General features: G+C 31.8%; 1 protein-coding gene across 1 annotated transcript; it reads right to left on the bottom strand.

The window, feature by feature from the left end:
- Nucleotides 1-1,820: 1,820 nt before the first annotated feature.
- On the bottom strand, nucleotides 1,821-22,793 carry LOC110641221 (cyclase-like protein 2). The gene is made up of 6 exons (XM_058151493.1): nucleotides 22,333-22,793; nucleotides 20,426-20,470; nucleotides 20,183-20,255; nucleotides 19,998-20,095; nucleotides 2,285-2,355; nucleotides 1,821-2,202 (listed from the first exon to the last, which is right to left on the bottom strand). Exons 1-6 carry the CDS (start codon nucleotides 22,697-22,699, stop codon nucleotides 2,077-2,079), a joined length of 780 nt encoding a protein of 259 aa, XP_058007476.1. The 5' UTR covers nucleotides 22,700-22,793; the 3' UTR covers nucleotides 1,821-2,076.
- Between the last annotated feature and the right edge of the window lie 752 nt (nucleotides 22,794-23,545).

The raw sequence follows: 23,545 nt of genomic DNA, 5'->3' as shown, positions 1-23,545 counted from the left end.
AAAATTACAAAATTAATAGTGAGACTGAACAAATCTAAGAAAAGCTCAAATCATAGCAGAGATCTTTAGAGAGAAAAATTGAATTCATTTATCTAGAAAAAAAAAAAACTGAAATACAGGGCACGGAGAATATATATATATATATATATACACACATGTGAAACTACTTCTAAAAGCATCTATGACGGCAAACTTCATGACAAGCTCTCTTACTCTCTTGCCATTTTCTTCCTTCTTCATTACCGTGAATCCTAGAGCTTGCTTCTTTAATTTCCTTTTACTAAACTGTGTGTTTCGTTAACATGCTGCACGTTATTTTGAGTATCTTCTATAAATAATTTAGAGCTGACTGCCATGCATTATTTTACCTACTAGTAGTTGTATCTTTCTCATCCCCCTCAAGCTGGAGAATAGGAAGAGAGACCAATGCCAGCTTGTAAACGAAATAAGAAAAAAATGGACTCCCCAAGCATTTTGTGAAAATGTCAGCTAATTGAAGCTTGGAAGAGCGATGCATCGGCTTAACAAACTTGTAGAGCAATTGGTCACGAACGATATGATAGTCAATGTCTAAGCGTTTGGTCCTTTCATGGAAGACAGGATTTGCTGCAATGTGAAGAGCAAGCATGCGAAATGTGAAGGGCAAGCTTGCAAAATGCGAAGAGCAAAGGGTTAATTATCGTACGAGTGTGCCATGGGAAGAAAAATACGAAAAAATGATTGAAAATCTAAAAATTACGGAAATGTCATGAGTTGAAAATACAGACACAAGTCAAAATAACATTTTTAGTTGGGACGCTATCAACGATAGCGTGTGGAGGCAAACCAGTTGGGACGCTGTTAAGAGGACGCGACCATCCACGTCCAAATTTTAAAACTAAAAAGAAAGCTGGACGCTACTTATAGTAGCGTCCAGCTTTTGGTTTAATTTTTTTAATATTTTATTTTATATTTTAAATAAAATATAAATATTATTATAATAAATAATATTATATATTATAATATTTTTATTATAAAAAATTATTTTTTTAATTTAAAATTAAATTAAATTTTAATTAAATAAAAAAATTAAATATATAAAATATTATTATACTAAAATAATTAAAAATTAAAACAAAAAATTGGGATGCTATTTATAATAGCATATAAATTTTATTTTTAATTTTTTAATTATTTTATTTTATATTTTAAATAAAAATATAAATATTATTTTAATAAATAATAATATAATAATTAAAATTGTATACTATAATTTTTTATTATAAAAAGTATTTTTAATTTAAAATTAAATTAAATTTTAATTAAATAAAATTAAAATTTTTTTAATATTTTTTTAATTTAATTTTAAACTATATTTTCAACTCACTCCATTCTCCTAATTTTTTAATTGTCACCTTTTTTATGTATTTTCTTTTTCATGACACTAATTACATGCTGCGGTACTCTGCTTCAGCAAAAGACCGGTTCACTGTAGCTTGCTTTTTTTATTTCCTTCTACTAAAAGCAACGTTCGTTCATACGTTGCCCACCGTTTTGAGCATCTTCCGTAAGTAACTTAGAGCTGACTGCTGCACACTATTTTATCTATTAGCTTTTGCATCATTTAGCTATTGTATCTTTCTCAGAGACCCATCAAAGTAGAAGATTTCAACTTCGATCCTTCACTTATAAATTGCAAAATTAATAGTGAAGCCCATAAAAGTAGAAGATTTCACCTTGGATCCTCCATTCATGTTGACATTGTTAATTGTAAAAGAAACATAAAGAGAGAATGACGGAAGAATTAAGGAATTAATTGTAAAAGAAAGAAAGAGTGAGAATGACTGAGAAAGAAAAAATATTCTTATTCAGGATATTCAATCTAGCACAAATTGGCAAATTAATTCTGTAGCCACCGTAGCAACTACATGTCACCTTGTTACATCACCATCTACCAGCCCACAACTACTAACTACTAGACAATCATCTAATCTTGATTAATTAACCCATAAAAAATAATCATTGATTATCCTTGATTGATTATCATAATTAAACTCATAATAATTTATTTCCATAAAATCACAAGCCTGAAAAATATCATCCCATAAGAATGCATCTTGTTGGCGTACCTTCAGCACCAAGAACCCTCATAGGCAAGCAATGGAGATCATATAGTCCTGGTTTAATGTCGTCAAGTTTTAAGCCCTCCACAATAACAATTTCCTGAAAATTTATTTATTTTGCATTTATAGAATTAATAGCTATATCAAGTGAAATGGGCAAAAACTTTCGGAAGATTGCTTACCCTGCTTTTCAATAAGACACGATGTGTTTGAACGAGATCAGTATAGGCAGCAACCGACAAGTAATCAAGTCCTATATTTTGTAGCAGACAAATGCATCAGATTGAGCATTAGCAAGAGCAATTTTTCATATTTTACAAAACTATCCTTGAAACTCTCGTTTATAAGCATGAAATCCAAGGTGAAATTGTGTTGGTTTACTTTTTAAACAGTAAGAGAGCCATCAATAATTGGATTCAGTTAATTGACCTACTTAATTTCAAAATTTTTTTAAATAATACATATCGCATGAATTTTTTTTATTTATTATCCCATTTAAATTATTTAAAATATGAAATTGTCACTTATTTTTTATTTATAAATTGTAAGAATATTTAAATCTAGACATTATATAGCATTATAAATAATTTAAAATTTTTTATTTTCAATTTGTAAAGACTTGAATCCTTATAAAAAACAATCAAATAGTTTTGTTTGATTTATAACTCAAAATCAGAATAGCATTTGGAGAGATTTTATCCTAATTTAAATGGGAGAAATATTCTTTAATAGGATAGAGAATTATTTCCTAGATGCATTACATTTCCTATTTTAGAGTTATTCCTTCTTCATGTAGCTCTTGTAAAGTGGTTGTGCAGTCCTATAGAGGGAGACAAGTTTCGACTTAAGGCGAAGAAATAAAGGCATAATCTAAGAGAAATAGACAATTGTCCATTATAGTCTCATGAAGGGAAAGAGGTTTCAGTCTAACTTGAAAAGAGGGTATAGTTTAAGAGGAAGAGATTATTGTCCATTGGTGAGGGGGCTCTTATCATGTAGCTGAAGATACCCTTTGTGTTATATAATGTAATTAAAATAGTAAATATATTAGGTTATATGTAGATGAAAATGAGAGGAATAAAGTAATATATTTACTATAAGCACTTAGATTGTAAAGTTTTCTTAAATGTAATGGGGATGATGGGTAGTTTTATTTATTTGATGTTGGTAAAAGATAGTATATCCATGAATATAACCCTATATTGATAGGGTAAACCATATAAATATTGATATTTTGTGTGTTTGATTTATTTCCTTATAATTTTCATGCTTTCGCGATGCACAATAAGTTCAAATCCACTAAAGGAGAATAAGGAGTAGAAATGAGAAACAAATAGAAATTATTATCAATTTGTAGCTCATTTAATGTTCCATACACCAAAATTTAGTTAACTTTTAATTATTCAAAAAATAATATTTTAAATATAATATTTATTATTTACAATTAGTTAATGCATGTATATATAAATTTTTAACACATTGAACATTTTATTATATTATTGTTAATGATTATATATAATATCTTATTAGGAATGCAATTTGAAAATGGAAAATACCATCCTGGACCCCACATTGCTTAGGAGTTATTAAAGTTTCAAGATAAGGATCTGACTACCAAACAAATCCAACAGTTTAGTTCTAAATCTCCGTCCTAATTATACTAATCCAATCTGGCAAGATTCTCAAAACCCTACCAAGGCAGAAAAAGTGGAAGCCATCAAGAGTATATCTGGATGGAACATAGAGTGTGCTTCATGTAAAGTGTGTTTCATGCTTTTGTTTGAGAATATTGGCAAGGTTTTGGAAATGGAAGAAATGATTCTTTGCAAATTCAATGATCTGGCTGAGTGTCATTGATGCATTGCATCTTGGTGGAAAACTTTCTAGTGCAGAAATTAAGAATGAAGAAGTTTTAGAGCCGGAGGGGTTGAAAGTGCTGGCCATGAAGATAAGAGGAATTGAGCGAAGAGAAGTAAGAAGATAGATACAAGGTGGTCTGGTAAGGGGATTATGAACCAAGTTGAGGTCTCCTTTTATATGCTGGGCAGTAAACTCATATTTGGAAACCAATTTTTTAATCTTAAAAGATGTGGTTTAGGAAGACTCTTATTTTTAAAATCTAGTACCTTGGGAAAGGATGAGTTGTCCATGATGATCAAGAAGCAGTGCCCTATGAGATGAAATTCAAATTTTTTTATTCCATTTTTTATTGCTAGGATTTTTTTCGTATATTGTATGGTAGTGCTTTTCAGAGTCTTTAAACTGTCCACTTGCATGAATACAAATATGTCATTTTCCTTCTATTTCTTCGAGAAGAACAGCTTCCCAATATTCATCACTAGCATCAATCTGTAAGATTCTTTTTCCTATGCTAGGGATCTTTAAGGGGGGTGGATCTTATGTGATTTTCTTCAATTTTTGGACAACTATCATTCGTGTAGTGCTCCAAGGAGGGGCCTATTTTTTTTTAGCATTTTTTATAGGAGGGAAGTGTATCTGGACACATGTGAAATAAAATCTCTAAGATAGTTGACAATTCTAAAAAAACTATTAGACTTGTTTGGTAGTCAGATCCTCATCTGGAAACTTTATTAACTCCTGAGTAATGTGGAGTCTAGGATGGTATTTTCCATTTTCAAATTGCATTCTTAGAATTCAATATTGGTCCGAGCCAAATGACTCTCTTTTTCAGGCAACATGATCCTATACTTCTGGACTAGAGCTTAGAACTGGGCCAGAAGTTTTTTTATGGGCTGAGACATCTTTTGAGAATAACAGGATGTCATCAATGTAGATTAAGATACTGTGTAAGATGGGTTCAAAAATCCAAAGGTTGGCCTTTTGAAACAGGGAAGGAGCCACCTTGAGCCAAAATGGCATAACAGTCTATTGGTATTAGGCATTTGGAATGCAAAAAGCTATTTTGTATCGATCTTCTGGGTCAATACCCAATTGCTAAAATTCTGCTTTAAGATCAAACTTTGAAAAGATGTGAGCCTCCTAAAGATTAGCGAACAGGGAGTTCATTTTGAGTAGAGGAAATTTGTCATCTCTCAAAAAATAATTTAAAGGCTTATAATCAATCACGAGCTTTTTCTTTCCTCTAATTTTTTTCGATCTTTTTTCTACAAAGAAGGCCTGACATGCCATGCTGAGTTTGTGGGTTCAATGAGGCTTTGTTGAAGGAGCTATTGGCATTCTTATTAGGCCAAAAAGAGATTTGAAGGAGTGATTTCAGGATGTATTGCCTTTGTGGGATTAATGTCTTCATTAAGCTTAAAGGGAAGCTTAATAAAGAACATTTCATTTTTTCATAATGGTGTAGGATGCAAAAAATCTGCATGAGAGTCCGTACAAAAAGGCGTTAGAAGATCCCTATACTTTTGAAAGTCTTGAAGAGCTTCAGAGAGTGAGAACATCTTCTGAATTGTGGTAAAAGGTTTAAAAAACCTTTTATATTTTATCCCAGTGGCTAGAATTTAAAGCTTTTGAGCTTGCTGATACACATCAAAATCTATTAATAACTATTTATTAGGAAGGGTCTTGCTGATTACCTTTGTCCAGATAATACAGTCAGGAAAAAACTGTATCGCAATGGGTTTTTTTTTTTTTTTTTTAATAAGATCATTTCTGAATACCTTTCCATCCGCTGCACGAAAATATTCAGAATGAGGAACTTGGGCTTTTTTAAGAAGAACTGTAAGGTTCATCATGCTTTTATGAGTGTCGGTATCAATGAATCCAATGACAGAAATAAGTTTCTTGTATTTTAATGGAAGAACATGAATCTGAACTAAAGGAATCGGAGTAGATGGCTGAAATGAAGAGCATAAAAAAGCAGCATGAATATTTAGAAATTCTATATCAGAGACATCTGTATTAGTATCATCAGATGATATAGATTCTGGTTCAGTAATTTCAAGAGCAAAGATAGTCTCTTTGTCGGCTTCATCTTGTTTTGAGAATAGGGATTCAATGTCTGCATCTTCCAGATCTAAATGAATGCTTTGATAGATTTATTGAATCATTTTTACTGTTTTTTTCTAATTTTGAGGATATTCTTTAGAGAAATGGTTTCGCTTTCCACAAATAAAACATCTGTTTGACTTTGTTTTGCCTCGAATGGGTTTTTTCTTAAAGAACTAAAAAGATTTCTTTTTGAGGCCTTTCTCTGGCTTGTGCATATACTTCTTCTGATGAAAATTTCTTCTTGTTTTTGCAAACACAAACTTTCGTTTGCAATTGATCTGAATATGGGACTTGTTGCAGGCTTTCTGTAAAGACTTGGTCTTATTTATGACTTCTTTGAACAACTTTCTATACTTCATAGTTTATCAAGAGTGGATAGGGTCATCTGGTGAATTTCTCTAATAGAGATTCGTGTTAGATCCTTACCAATTGCTTGAATTATTCTATACAAATCATACTGTATCTGCTTAGGGAGAAAGGGAATATATGTGCTTTTAAGATTAACATCACCCAATCCACTAAGCCTATAAAAGAGTTGGGGCATGTACTGATAGTGGAACTCAAGATCTTTCCTTTTTAAGGAACAACACTTCATTTTAAAAAAGTCTTGCCTTTTTTATTGTTTTACAGGTCTATGTTACCAAAGAACTCTGAATGAATAGTTCCTAGGAAAGTTTGAGTGTCTGGCATATGGTAAACTCAAAGCTCACTGTAATGTCCTAAGAAAGAGAACCAATCTCAAAGTGATCTAGTCATTCTAGCATCAAATTCTCGAAGAATTGCCGATAAATGCGCATCAGGCCTGGTCATCTTAGATCAATCTAGGCTCCAAATTCAAGCATTTTTTCTCTACATTTTGATGGAGGAACATCATCCAGTGTGAACCAGGGTCCACCAGTTGGACGAGTATAAGATCCTACTTGTGATGTTTGGCCAGGATATGTTTCTTCTTCCATAGTTTCTTCAGGAATTTTATTTTGCATTAGACCCAGTGGAAATAGCCATAAGAAGATTGGTAATGTCTGTCAAGTTTGCTTCAGGGTCAAAATCAGAATATTCTTCCTTTGAAGATTCAAAAGATTCTTCTATCTCAGATTGTGGTATTTGGATTGTCATCTAAGGAGGAGGGTCTTAAGGATACATAGGCTTTTTATTTTTGTGGTCTTTTGGCAAATGGTTTTCTTCTTTGATTGATTTAGAAGAAGAAATTCTTTTTGATGGTTGGGATTATGATTGAAAAGGATGAAAAGATGGTTGTTTAGGTGTGAAAGTTTCCTGGAATAGTTTAGGAGGTGTATTAAAAATAGAAGGTCCAAAAGACATGGATGGTTAAGCTGATAAGAAGATAGTCTATAAGATAAAAATATATTATCAACAGGTGTATAGGTTTGTTTGTGGTAGGCTAGGTCTGCTTCTCTTTGAACAATTTGAGATTTTAATCTTTTGATTTATGACTCCTTTTGCATGAAGTCTTATTTGAATCTTTTTTTATGAATCATGGCTCTGAGTTCTTTATCTAGCTGACTGATCAGGGATTGGATGTTCACATACAATTGATGAACTTGGGTTGATGGAGTATCAATCTTGGTTTCCATCAGTTGAGTTTAACTAACCACCAAGTTAATCTTTGAATCAATCTTCTCAAGAAAATTATTTTGGGCCTTGGCATTTAAAGTTTGCCAATTCGACACTTCTTCTGATTGGGATAGAGGCTTTGACTGGCCTTCCATATCAATAGTGGATAACTAAACAAAAGGACGAGAAGCCAACTTCTGGATGGGATCCATGTTGTGGTGTAATGGAGGAAAATTTTCTTTAAAATCTTCTTAAGAGAACATCATACAGGGAAAAACTAAAGGAAGTGCAGGACATAGAGCAATTTCCTACTTATTCTCCTTTTCTTTTTCTTTCCTCAAAATTTCCAAAGCCATTTCATAATTTGGCAAAGGATTATGCCATTGTGTTTCTTTACTAATGCTGATCCATGGGCTAGAATCTAGAGAAGAATCTCTTCGTGGTTTGTAAGTTTTGCATGAAAACAATCTTTTTGGAACTATTCATCTTTTGTGGTGATACTCATCATATTCTTCAATTCATGGATGCAGTTACAACCTTTATCACACATTCCCGATCTAGGGACATTCCAAATAAAATGTCCATTGATTTTACTAGTGTAAACAGGTGTTTCATTTGTCATAAATACATGCACATAAATCTTGTCTCATTTTTTTGTGATAGGAGAGATCATCATAGTGTGAAATATTACTGATGAAAACTCAGAAGAGCTTTTTGAGCTTTGAACACCATTTTAATAGTTCCATTAGATTGTCTATGGAACAAAGGTTCTGTGGCCTGTATAGGATGGGAATTGTTATGGAGCTTCTCATAGTTGGTCAACCATTCCATGGGATTAGCTTCACTAACTCATCTCTGGATAACTATCATGGAATTTGAATAATTGTGAGAGTGGACTCTGTATCTGAAAGGATATACAGAGCATCTAAAGAGACTCTTGATTGGGATAAATCAACAGTATGATCTTAGAGGCGATAAATTATTTAGTGGTGCAGAGTTACTACCATGGAGAATACCGTCTATTCAGCTCCAACTAGATGAACTTAAACTTTTAGGGCTATGGGAAGATTTGGATCTTACAGAGACATGTTTTAATTAGGGAAAAAGGTAAGTACCACACTCCTAGCATGGAGAGTAGAGATGCAAGTTCCAATCACAGTGTCTAGTAAAGAGAGTCTGGCAATAGTAGATAGTCCTCTTCATCCACATAGGGTAAGGACTATTCTGACTACTCCAAAGTGCAGATAAGAGTACCTTTGTTTTTTTCACTGATGGATAAGAGGAGAAGGAATCTCTAGAGTGACATATTGTTCTGCAATAGTAGATCTGGGAGCACAATAGCTAAGGTGAGAAGTCTTTACATATTCTTTGGTAATAGATCTTCTTAAAGAGATAAGAGTGGATATTTCTAGTAAGAGAGCCAGATCTTCTATATATATTATAAGGGCTTAAAAGGGGAAGAAGAGATTCTTCTACTTGAGCACCTTCAGGGATATGAGAGATCTCAACAAGATTATTTATTTTGGAGAACAAAATTCTTTTACAAGTTTGGAGGAGCTTCGTAGAGTGAGAACATCTTTTAAATTATAGTAAAAGGTTTAAAAAACCTTTAATATTTTATCCTAGTGGGTAGAATTTGAAGCTTTTGAGCTTGTTGATGTACATTAAAACTAATCAACAAGTCTAGCATTGGGCCTGTAGTTATTAATTTCATAGAGATGAGTAGTACTTTCTTTTTACAGTGTAAGGTTCTGTCCTATCTTGACAGTTTTAAAATAGATCTTCCATTTATAGAATTGGTTTTGAGTCTATAACAGTCCAGTTAAATCTCCTTGTGAATTCGCAATAGACTGTCCCCCTGAAGCTGAAAAAATATACATCTGTATAATTACTTTTAGTCAAATAAGTTACTTGTCTTTATGTATAACTAATCACTTAGCTCGGACCAATATTGAATTTTTGGGAATGCAATTTGAAAATGGAAAATACCATCTTGGACCACACATTGTTCAGGAGTTATTAAAGTTTCCAGATAAGGATCTGACTACCTCCTGGAAATTGAAAATCGAAAAAAAAAATTTAATTTCATCTCATAGGCCATTACTTCCTGATCATCATGAACAACTCATCCTTTCCCAAGGTACTAAACTTTAAAAATAAGAGTCTTCCTGAATCATATCTTTTGAGATTAAAAAATTAGTTTTCCAAATATGAGTTTACTATCCATCATATAAAAAAGAGACCAGCCTCATTGAACCCACAAACTCTGTATGGGCATGTCATGCCTTTTATGTAAAAAAAAAAAAAAAATCATAGAGGAAAGAAAATGCTCGTGATTAATTAAAAGCCTTTAAATCATTTTTTTAGTGTGTTTCTTGCTTTTGTCGAGAATATTGACAAGGTTTTGGAAATGAAAGAGATGGTTCTTTGCAAATTCAGTGATCTGGCTGAGTGTTATTAATGCATTGCATCCTAGTGGAAAAACTTTCTAGTGTAGGAATTAAGAAAGAATGAGTCTTAGAGCCACAGAGCTTGAAAGACCTAACCATGAAAATGAGAGGAATTGAGCGAAGAGAAGTAAGAAGTTGGATACATGGTGGTTTGGTAATGAGATTAAAAAATTGGTTTTCTAAATGAGTTTATTGTCCAACATATAAAAGGAGATTACCTTCCAGCTATGTCTTGTGTCATGCCTCAACCAGTTTCAACTCTAGTATCTGATCCTTTACCTTCTGCTAGTTAAGTTAATCTTACCTCTTATCTTTCTCTATCCCCTCTTTATAGAAGAACTTTGTCCTCTAAAATAGATAATCTTGTTGAGATATCTCACATCCCTAAAGGTGCTCGAGTGGAAGAATCTCTACTTCCCCTTCTAAGCCCTTATAATTTATATAAAAGATCTAGTTCCCTTATCAGAAATATCCACTCTCTTATCTCTTCAAGAAGATCTACTACCAAAGAATATGTACAGACTTCTTGCCTTGACCATTGCACTCTCAGATCCACTACTGTTGAATAATATGTCACTATGGAGATTCCTTCTCCTTTTATCCCTTAGTGAAAAAGACAAGGGTACTCTCTTCTGCATTTTAGAGCAGTCAGAATAGTCCTTACCCTACATGGACAAAGAGGACTATCAGTTACTGCCAGAATCTTTTTACTAAATACTAGATTTCTCAAGTACGAACACGCTGTGATTGGTACTTGCATCTCCACTCTCTATGTTGGGAGGGTAGTGCTTAACTTTTCCCTAATTACAACATGTCTCTACAAGATCCAAATCTTCTCACAACCCTACAAGTTCAAGTTTAGCTAATTGGAATAGGGAGAACCTTTCAGCTATGTCTTGTGTCATACTTCAGCCAGCTTCAACTCTAGTATCAAAGCCTTCACCTTCTGTTAGCTTAGTTAAACTTACCTCTTTCCTTTTTCTATCTCCTTCTTGTAGAAGAACTTTGTCCTCCAAAATAGATAATCTTTTTGAGATCTCTCACATCCCTGAAGGTGCTCAAGTGGAAGAATCTCTTCTTTCCCTTTTAAGCCCTTATAATTTATATAGAAGATCTGATTCCCTTACCTGAAATATTTGCTCTCTTATCTCTTCAAGAAGATTTGTTATCAAAGAATATGTACAGACTTCTCGCCTTGACCATTGTGTTCTTAGATCCACTACTGTTGAACAATATGTCACTCTGGAGATTTTTTCTCCTTTTATCCCTCAGTGGAAAAGACATGGGTACTCTCATATGCACTTTGGAGTAATCAAAATAGTCTTTACCCTACATAAATGAAGAGGACTACTAGTTATTGCCAGACTCTCTTTATTAGATACCAGATTCCTTAAGTATGAAAACGCTGTGATTGGTACTTGCATCTCTACTCTCTATGCTGGGAGTATAGTACTTACCTTTTTTCCTAATTACAACATGTCTCTACAAGATTTAAATCTTCCCATAGCCCTAAAGGTTTGAGTTCAGTTAGTTGGAGCTAAACAGATAGTATCCTCCATGGTAGCAACTTTGCACCACCAAATCATTTATCGCCTCCAAGATTATGCTATTGATTTGTTCTAACCAGGAGTCTCTTCAGATGCTTTATATATCCTTTTAGATACAGAGTCCACTCCCACAATTGTTCAAATTCCATAATAGTTATCCAGAGATGAGTTGGTGAAGCTAATCCCCATGGAATGACTGACCAACTATGAGAAGCTCCATAATAATTCCCCTCCTGTACAGACCATAAAACCTTCGTTCCATAAAAAATCTAATGAAACTATTAAAATGGTGTTTAAAGCTCTAAAAAGCTTTTATGAGTCTTTATCAGCAATCTTTCACACTATAATGATCTCTCTTGTCACAAAAAAAAGAGACAAGATTTCTGTGCATGCATTTATGATAAATGGAACACATGTTTACACCAATAAAATCAATGGACATTTCATTTAGGATGTCCCTAGATGGAGAATGTGTGATGAAGGTTGCAACTGCTCCATGAAATTGAAGAATATGACGAGTGTCACCATAAAAGACAAATTGTGCCAAAAAGATTCTTTTCATGCAAAACTTACAAACCACGAAGAGATTCTTCTCCAGATTTTAGCCCATGGATTGACATTAGCAAAGAAACAAAATGGCATAATCCTTTGCCAATTTATGAAATGGCTTTGGAAATTTTGAGGAAAGAAAGAAAAAAGGAGAATAAGCAGAAAATTGCTCTACATCTTGCACTTCTTTTAGTTTCTCCTTGTATGATGTTCTCTCAAGAAGACTTTGAAGAAAATTTTCCTCTTTTACGCCACAACATAGATCCCATCCAAAAGTTAGCTTCTCATCCTTTTGTCCAGTTATCCATTATTGATCTAGAAGGCTAGTCAAAACCTCTATCCCAAGCTGAAGAAGTGTTGAATTGGTAGACTTTAAATGCTAAGGCCCAAAATAATTTCCTTGAGAAGATTGATTTAAAGATTGACTTGGTTTTTACTCAAACTCAACTGATAGAAATCAAGGTTGATACTCTATCAACCTAGGTTCATCAATTGCATGTGAACCTCCAATCCCATATCAGTCAGCTTAACAAAAACCTCAGAGCCATGATTCATCAAAAAAGATTCAAACAATACTTCAGGTAAAAGGAGTCAAAAATCAAAAGATTGAAATCTCAGATTGCTCAAATAGAAGTAGACATAGCCTACCACAAATAAACCCATACACTTGTTGATATTCTATTTTCATCTTCTAAACTATCTTCTTATCAGCCTAAACCATTCGTGTATTTTGGACCTTTTATTTTTAATACACCTACTAAACTATTCTAGGAAACTTCCATGCCTAAACAACCATCTTTTCATCCTTTTTGGTCATAATCTCGACCATCAAAAAGCATTTCTTCTTTTGAATCAATGGAAGAAGAAATGCCTTTACCAAAAGACCACAAAAAAAAAAAAATCCTATGCATCCTCAAGACCCACCTCCTTAGATGACCATCCAAATACTACAATATGAGACAGAAGAATCTTTTAAATCTTTAAAGGAAGAACATTCTGATTTTGTCCCTGAAGCAAACTTGACAAACATTACCCATCTTCTCATAGCTACTTCCACTGGGTTAATACAAATGAAATTCCTAAAGAAATTATGGAAGAAGAAATATATCCTAGCTAAAGTTCATAGGCAGGATCTTATACTCATCTAACTGGTGGACCCTGGTTCACACTTGATGATGTTCATCCATCAAAATAGAGAGAAAAGATGCTTGAATTTGGAGCCTAGATTGATATACAGATGACTAGGCTTAATGCCTATTTATCGGCAGTTCCTCGAGAATTTGCTACTAGAATGACTGGATCACTTTGAGATTGGTTCTCTTCTTTGGGACATTATAGCCAGCTTTAATTTTACTAGATCCTAGACACTCAAACCTTACTAGGAACTATTTATTCAGAATTCCTTAGTAACATAGACCTAGCAGAACAACAAAAGAGGTAAGACTTTTTCGAAATAAAGTGTTGTTCCTTATAAAGGAAAGATCTTAAGTTCCACTATCAGCGCATGTCCCAACTCTTTTTTAGGATTGGTGGACTAGATGATGTTAACCTCAAAAGTATATATATTGTCTCTCTCTCTGAACAGATACAGTCTGATTTATATAGAACAATTCAAGCAACTGGAAGAGATCTAACAAAAATCTCTATTAGAGAAATTTACCTGATGACTCTGTCCACTCTTGACAAATTAAGTAATCATATAAAATTATTCAAGGAAGTCATAAACAAGACCAAGTCTTTACATTAAGCTTGCAGCAAGTCTCATCTTCAGATCAAATGCAAAAAGAAAGGTTGTGTCTATAAAAACAAGAAGAAATTTTATCAGAAGAAGTATATGCACAAGCTAGAGAAAGGCCCCAAATAGAAATCTTTTTGATTCTTTAAGAAGAAAGTCGTTTGAGGCAAAACAAAGTCAAACAAATGTTTTATCTGTGGAAAGGAAGGCCATTTCTCTAAATAATGTCCTCAAAATTAGAAGAAAGAAACAAAAATGATTCAATAAATCTATCAGAGCACTCATTTAGATCTGAAAGATGCAAACATTGAATCCCTATTCTTAGAACAAGATGAAACTGAGAAAGAGAGTATTTTTGCTCTTGAAATTACTAAACCAAAGTCTCCATCATCTGATGATACTGATACGGATATATCTGATATAGAATTTCTAAATATTCATGCTGCTTCTTTATGCTCTTCAGCTCAGCTAGCTACTCCAATTCCTATTACAGTCCAAGTCCAATTGAAATTAGGAAGTATAATTAATTTAGAAAGTATAATTAGTTTAGGAAGTTTAGTAAAATTTAAATTATAAAGTTTAATAATTAGAGTCCTAAAAGGACTAGGTTTTAGTGGCCCATAGATACGAATAGTTGGTTGGCTATTATATGAAATGTATTACAGAGAGCCCACAAAGTGGAAAGGTGTGTTGAATTCTGTGAGTTTTGTTTGAGTGATTTTGAGAGTGAGAAAAATAATTAGTGGTTATAATTATTTTTCCTTGATAATGAATTTATTTGGTGGAGTAGGCTTACACCAAACCACGTTAAATTTTGTGTTTTTTATTTTATGTGGGTGTGATTTTTCACAACAAGTGATATTAGAGCACATGCAATAAGATTGTTAAAATTATGACTTAAAATCCTAGTAGGATTTGAAGAGACCTTTTTCTAATTTGAGTAGGAGAAATATTTCTCAATAGGATAGAGGAATATTTCCTATATAGAGTAGAAGGTGGAGCTATTGTGATATATGGAAAGTTGCACATGCAACAATGGTGATGTAAGTTCAAGGTGAAGGTGAGATAAAATTTATGTGGAGCTCTTGATGCGAAATCAAGATGGTTGATAACGCGAAGATTTTTCAAAGAAAGAAGCAAGTTGCACCCAAGATGAAGATTGAAGAATAGAGATTTGAAGGGTTCAAGCTCAAGCATGGAGATTTGATGATTTGATGATACCAAAAAATTTGAGGTATGCAATGGTTGATAGATTTTAATTCAAGGTGCAGTTTGTTAGAATTATGACTCAAAATCCTAGTAGGATTTGGAGAGACCTTTTTCTAATTTGAGTAGGAGAAATATTCCTCAATAGGATAGAGGAATATTTCCTATATAGAATAGAATTCTTATTTTAGTGTTATTCCTTAATTGAGTGGGACTCCTAATTAGATTAGAATTGAGGGAATTAACACTATAAATAGGAGAATGGTGGAAAAAGTTATTTGGCTTTCAGCTCATGGAGTGAGGCTGTTGCTCATTGTAGAGAGGGACCTTGCCAATTACTAAGAATTTGGCTCTGCTCATTGATGAGGGGCACTTGCCCATTGCAATGGAGAGAGGCTTCGGCCTAAGGTGGAGTAACGATATAGAATTCAAGAGGAATGAATTCTTGTCCATTGGTGAGAGGGCTCTTACCCATATAGTTGAAGGCACCCTTTGTGGTGTAGTGTTGTAATAGTAAATATATTGGGTTATGTCTAGAGGAGACTGAAAGAGACTAACTAATATATTTACTATGAGCAGTTTGATGTTGTATAGGTTCTCTTGGGTGTAATTAGATTGATGGGTAGTATAGCTATGAGCTTGTAATTATAATTTATTTATTGTTGATAGTAGAATATGGCATGCCCGTTGATGTAGCCCTATGTTGAGAGGATGAACTACGTAAATATTGGTGTTTTGTGTGTTTACTTTATTTCTTTGTAGTTTACATGCTTTCGCAGTGTACAATAATTCCTTTAGTCTAGATTCATGTTCTTCCATTAAAATATGTGCAACTAATTTCTGCCATTGGATTCATTAATATCGGTGCTCATTAAAAGCATGATGAATCTTTCAGTTCTTCTTAAAAAAGCCTGAGTTCCTCATTCCGAATATTTTCATGCAGTGGATGGAAAGGTATTCAAGACTGATCTTATTACAAAAAAAAAAAAAAAAAAAAAAAAACCCATTGGGATACAGTTTTTCCTTGACTATATTACCTGGACAAAGTAATCGGCAAAACTCTCCCTAACAAAGAAGCTGATTGTTTTTTATGTATATCAACAAGATCAAAAGCTTTAAATTCTACCCTTTGGGATAAAATATTAAAGGTTTTTTAAACGTTTTACCACAATTCAGAAGATGTTCTCGCTCTCTGAAGATCCTTCAGACTTTTAAAAGTATAGGGATCTTCTAATGCCTTCATGTGCGGACTTTAACGCAGATTTTTTTCATCCTACACCATTATGGAAAAATGAAAAGTTCTTTATTAAGCTTCTCTTTAAGCTTAACGAAGACATTAATCCCACAAAGGCAACCCATCCTGGAATGACTCCTTCAGATCTCTCTTTGGTCTAACAAGAATGCTAACAGCTCCTTCAACAAGGTTTCATTGAACCCACAAACTCAGCATGGCATGTCAGGCCTTCTATGTGGAAAAAAGATCAGAAAAAATCAGAGGAAAGAAAAGGCTTGTGATTGATTATAAGCTCTTAAATCATTTTTTGAGAGATAACAAATTTCCTCTGCCCAAAATCAACTCCCTGTTCACTCATCTCTAGAAGGCTCACATCTTTTCAAAGTTTAATCTTAAAGCAGGATTTTGGCAATTGTTTATAGTCCAAAAGATCGATACAAAATAGCTTTTTGCATTTCAAATGCCCAGTACCAATGAACTGTAATGCCATTTGGCTCAAGGTGGCTCCTTCCATGTTTCAAAAAGCCTTGCTTTGGATTTTTGAACCCCATCTTACACAGTGTCTTAATCTGCATTGATGACATCTTGTTCTTCTCAAAAGATGTCTCAGCCTATAAGAAACTTCTGGCCTAGTTCCAAGCTCTAGTATAAAAATATGGGATCATGTTGTCAGAAAAAAAAAAGTCACTGGGCTTGGATCAATATTGAATTTCTGGGAATGCAATTTGAAAATGGAAAATACTATCCTGGACCCTACATTACTCAGGAGTTATTAAAGTTTCCAGATAAGGATCTGACTACCAAACAAATCTAACAGTTTCTTAAAATTGTCAACTATCTGAGAGACTCTATTCCACATGTGTCCATATACACTTCCCTCTTATCAAAAATGCTGAAAAAATAAGCCCCCCCCCTTAGAGCACTGCGTAAATGACAGCTGTTTAAAAATTGAAGAAAATCTCATAAGATCCACCTCCCTTAAAGATATATAGTACAGAAAAAAGGATCTTACAAACTAATGCTAGTGATGAATGGTGAGGAGTTATTCTTCTCAAAGAATTAAAAGAAAAACGACTTATCTGTGGTCATGCAAGTGAACAGTTCAAAGATTCTAAAAAGCACTACCATACAATCTACAAAGAAATATTGACAATAAAAAATGGAGTTAAAAAATTTGAATTTCATTTCATAAGGCGTTGTTTCCTGATCACAACTCATCCTTTCTTAAGGCGCTATACTTTAAAAATAAGAGTCTTCCTGAATCACATCTTTTGAGATTAAAAAATTAATTTTCCAAATATGAGTTTACTATCCAGCATATAAAAAGAGACCTCAACTTGATTCCTAATCTCCTTAGTAGACCACCTTGTATCCAACTTCTTACTTCTCTTCACTTAATTTCTCTCATCTTCATGGCTAACTCTTTTAAAACCTCCAGCTCTAAAACTCCTTCATTCTTAATTTCTGCACTAGAAAGTTTTCTACTAAGATGCAATGCATCAATGACACTAAGCCAGATCACTGAATTTATAAAAAACCATCTCATCCATTTCTAAAACCTTGCCAATGTTCTTAGACAAAAGCAAGAAACACACTCTATGTTTCGTCCATATGCTCCATTTCTAACTACCTTTTGTCTAGACCTCTAAGAAGATTTGCTCTATGAGGAAATTTGGTTTTTATAGTTCATGGTCACTCTGTACACCATTACCTTTGATGTTCCTACCCTAAGGCTCTACGATTTCTTTGGAGACATAAAAAATTAACAGAAAGTAATATGACACTTTCTTGAATGGTTTGCCCCTACTTTATTGTGGCTTAAAAACTAAAGGACAGCCAATGTGAACCATAATCTTTACCTCAAGCCTCCATTGGAAGCCAAAGCAGTGTGTTCTCAGTTCATTCTACATAGGCCTCTTTTCAGAGGACTACTAGCTATTGCCAGACTCTCTTTACTAGATACCAGATTCCTCAAGTATGAACATGTTGTGATTGGTACTTATATCTCCACTCTCCATGTTGGGACTATGGTACTTGTCTTTTTCCCCAATTACAATATGTCTCTACAAGATCTAAATCTTCCCACAATCCTAAAAGTTCAAGTTCAGCTAGCTAGAGATGAACAGACAGTATCCTCCATGGTAGTAACTCTACTCCACCAAATCATTTATCTCCTCTAAGATCATGCTATTGATTTGTCCTAATCAGGAGTCTCTTCAGACGCTCTGTATATCCTTTCAGATATAGAGTCCACTCTCACAATTGTTCAAATTTCATGGCAATTATCTAGAGATGATTTGGTGAAGCTAATCCTCACGGAAGGGCTAACCAACTATGGGAAGCTCTATAATAGTTTCCATCCTATACAGCTACAGAACCTTCATTCCATAAATAATCTGATGGAACTATTAAAATGGTGTTCAAAACTCCAAGAAGCTCTTTTGAGTCTTCATGAGCAGTCTTTCACGCTATGATGATCTCTCCTATCATAAAAAAGAGAGACAAGATTCTTGTGCATGCATTTATGATAAATGGAACACCTGTTTACACTGATAAAATTATTGGACATTTCGTTTGGGATGTCCCTGGATCAGGAATGTGTGATAAATATTGCAACTCATCCATGAAATTGAAGAATATGATGAGTGCCACCATAAAAGATGAATAGTGCTAAAAAGATTCTCTTCTTGCAAAACCTACAAAACACGAAGAGATTCTTCTCCAGATTCTGGCCCATGGATCGGTATCCGCAAAGAAATACAACAACCTAATCCTTTACCAATTTATGAAATGGCTTTGGAAATTTTGAGAAAACAAAGAGAAAAGGAAAATAAGCAGGAAATTGCTCTACCTCCTGCACTTCCTTTAGCTTCTCCTTGTATGATATTCTCTCAAGAAGACTTTGAATAAAATTTTTCTCCTTTACACCACAACTCAAATATAAATTCATTTTTAAAGCTTTCATTTATAAATTAAAAATTTTAGGCTTAAGTAATTTCTTAACAAGTCTAAGCAATGGAAAAGTAACGAATGTAATAAAAGTTGAAAGCATTTTTTGATTGACAAGTCACTAGACACATCCATCTTTAATTGTAAAATTTTTTGTGCTTAAACTTGAACAATTATGGACTCAAGATATAAAATGTATAGTGATCCTCACTTATTAAATATACATATCTCATAAATTTGTGTCTTAGATCTATAAAAGACCGAATCTAGATAATAATTTCTCTTCATTGCATCTCATTTAAGGATTTTTCTTGCCTATATTCTATTCACTATGGATTTAAAACACAAAATATATAATGGAGCCCACTTATTAAATATATAGGTTTAGGTAAAAATTCTCCTCATTTAATTATTGAACTTCATAAAGTATAACTATTAATTCCTAAACTTATAAAAGTGTAATTATTAAACACCTTAATTTTATAAGAGTAATGAAAAATCAAAATAAGGTCTGCGCATTCATTAATTGCAAAAGTAACATAACTATACTTTTATAAAAAGTTAGATGTCAAATGGAATATGAGAATATAAAAGTAAGAAGAGAGAAAGGTGTCAAGTTACTTTTTAATTAAATGTAAGAGATCAACCTCTAATAAATGAAAAACACAAAGGTCATCTTACCAACAAGTTTGATGTCTGTGTTCTGTACCAGCCATTTTGCCCCATCACTCAGGAACCCAACATAGCTGCTATCGAACTCCTTTTTGAACATAAGCTTCCTAAAAATGGACCCTTTTTATTTATTTATTTATTTATTTTGTTGAAAAATTAAATATTTGTCCATCACTTAAAACGAATAAATTTACCTATCAGTATTTAATGTTCTGAAAAGCACACGATGTATTCCTTTAGGAATTTTCAGAGACTTCACCACTTCAGCTGTAATAACAGTTATAATTTATATTAATTAATAACTTAATAAAAAATTATCCAAACAAAAATATGTCTTTTATTATTGTTAATATTTTGAAAGTCATGTAGCTTATTATTATTATTATTATTATTATTATTATTATTATTATAGGAGCAAAGAATGAAAACATACGTACCAGTTATGTTACTGTTCCTTGGAACATCAACCAACAATGCTGGACCTATTTAACAAAATTAGAAAAAAAAAAAAAATACACATAACAATCATTAGCTAATTGGCCACATCAAACGAGAAATTAATTTCATTTAATTCATTATTGAGTGACAGACATAATAATTTAATGCCTCTATGCCAATATCTTGTAGTTGTAATGTAGGGGATCAAAAGCATGAATTGATTAATAATTATTTTTATTTAAAATTTTTCAAAATATATTATTAGAAAACAACACTGTTATTTTATTTTCTTTAATTTGAGACAACATGTGGTTGAATTCTTGGTCAACTTGGGGGGCAGATTCAAGGCAAAATTTCCACGAAAATAAATGTATCATAAAATTATTCATAATTTTGAAAATAAACTATTTTCTTAAAGTATTAAGTTAATGGAAGAAGAAAATTAGGTTTAAATGGAAAAGAAAAAACTATTATAAAAATAAAATTGGAAAAGGGAAGCTATTATGGAGATTTTTTTAATTATGAAAAATTAAAATTAATATGAGCTTATAAATAGTTAAAAATTAATTAAATGACATAAAAATTTTGGATGTTAATATTAATTTTATTTTTGAAAGTATTTTAATGGCTTTTAATATTAATTAACATGTTTAATTGCATATCAGATAATCCAAATAACAGAAATACATTATATTAGACATGAAAAATTATTATTTATATTGATATATATGTAATATAAATATATAAAATTTATATATTTAATAAAAAAAATTTATTATATATTTTATATTTTAAATTTATGATAAATTAAATTAAAAAAATCTGATATTAAATATAACCTCACATGACTCAAGGAATATTTCAAAGTTTTTACTGTTTATATATTATTTATGTTGCCATCGAAGGCTTAAATCCCACATGGGTCGGCCTAATTAGGCAAATATTTTACTTGACAAAGTATGTAATAAAAAACTCTAAGTAGAAACTCATCAAGACATTTTTAGCATAAATATATATATATATATATATATATATATATATATATATATATATATATATATATATATATATATATATATATATATATATATATATATATATATATATATATATATATATATATATCTACATTGAACATAAAGTCAATGAATCCAATCAATCAAATAAAGTGGCTGAACCTAACCCATAGTACTGCTACCCATTTTGCTAGCTTCTAATCATAGGATATTATTGTTATTTTATTATGATTTAGAATTTAAATTTTTTTTATAAAATATATTAAAATTTAATTTAATTTTATAAAAATTATTATAATAAAAAATAAAAAATTTTTAAATTAACTTATTAATTAATTATTTTATAAATAAAATTATTTTATTTATTAATTTAAAAAAAATAAATAAAATAATTTAATTATCTCCTCTCACAGTCAAATTTCTCTTTTTTTTTAATTTTTTTATAATATTATTAGTTAAATAATTTTATTTATAAAATAATTAATAAATTAATCAAAAAATTTTTAATTTACTGTTATAATAATTTTTATAAAATTAAATAAAAATTTAATAAATTTCATAAAAAAATTAAATTTTAATAATTTTTATAAAAATATTCATAAAATTAAATGGTTACATGTGATAATTATTCCCACCTTTACAAATAAAATTCATCCACGCATGCAGTCTAATCCTAAGATATCATTGTGATTGTTAAGTTTTTTTCTTTTTATAAAATAAACATTTATGAGATAGTCAAAATTTCAAATCGCTAATCTTCTACTATGTTTTCAGTCTAAATGCTAACTTCCCATTTGCAAACATCTTCAAAAGCCCAACACTCACATATTCATGAAAACAACAAATGAAATAACAAGCATAGACAGAAAGAAAAGAAGAATTGGTGTTACCATTGAGAGTCTTCATATCAAGTGTGCTAGTATCATACCCAGCTTCATAATATTCTTCAAAAAAATGAGATGGAGCATCAACATGTGTGCCTGTATGAGAAGAAAACTTCATCTCAGAAAGATTGTCATTGGAACCATTCTTCATGCTAGCAACCAACTTCACCACTTGGCCTACACCATTCTTGGAGTCCCAACTTGGCATCTCAGGATTGATCCTGTGGGTGATATCAAAGATTCTGCCATTCCCGTAAAACTCTCTTGTCACCGCAATAGGAACATCGGCAAGTGGGCGAGCTTCAAGAGTTATAACCCATTTGCATAGTTGCAAGAGCAGCAAGATTTGGACTCTTCTCATGGTTCTAGCCATTGGGAGAGGATATCAATGGCTTCTTTTAGCATCAACCAAATGCATATGCTTACCTTAGCGGAAAGAGTCAATATTAAACAGCAAGGAAATAAATATATTAATGATTTATTAGACATTGACTGGTCATATATGATATGTTACAAAGGCTGTTAGGTAAGAAAGGAAGATTTCCATTTGTCGTTTTTTTTTCTTTGTTTTAGTTTTTCAATATAGGCGGCTAGCCTTCATTATAAGCAAGCATATATTTTATATGGGAGATAGGAAATAGGATCTTATTATTAAAATTTTGCTCAAAGCTCCTTGCCATCATGTGTATTTATTTTTTTTTATTTTTTTTAATTTTCTTAAGAAAGGAGTGAAAATGTAGTTGCAGAGCTAGAATATTTTATTTGAAAGGATAATTAATTGAACAATTACTCTTAAATTTTTATTTAAAAATTTTATTTAAAATCACTAAATTTTTAATATATATTTGTTAGGTTTAATCATACTAAAAATTCAAACATTTTTGCCATTTGATGATTTAATCCAATCATTTAAATTTTAGTATAATCGACCAATTTTCATAATTTAAAGAAATTTATAGAGAAAGTATGCTCTTACTCATGTAACATGTCAAGTTACATATTTTATTATTAAATGGTAAAATCCATATAACACATCACTTAATTTAAAAAAAAAAAAACCAAAAAAACCTCACTTTAGAGAAGGGACACACTCTCAAATAAAAATCCTCCATCTCGACAATTTATTTTTTAAAAATTTTAAGTGATATGATAAATGAGTTTTATCATTTAATAATAAAAAAGTATGCCACGTAAGTAGGATCGATCTCTAACCAAATTC

Source organism: Hevea brasiliensis, chromosome 8 (genome assembly GCF_030052815.1).
Source record: "Hevea brasiliensis isolate MT/VB/25A 57/8 chromosome 8, ASM3005281v1, whole genome shotgun sequence".
NCBI classification, from domain to species: domain Eukaryota; kingdom Viridiplantae; phylum Streptophyta; class Magnoliopsida; order Malpighiales; family Euphorbiaceae; genus Hevea; species Hevea brasiliensis.
This window is presented reverse-complemented; position numbering and strand designations above follow the sequence as displayed.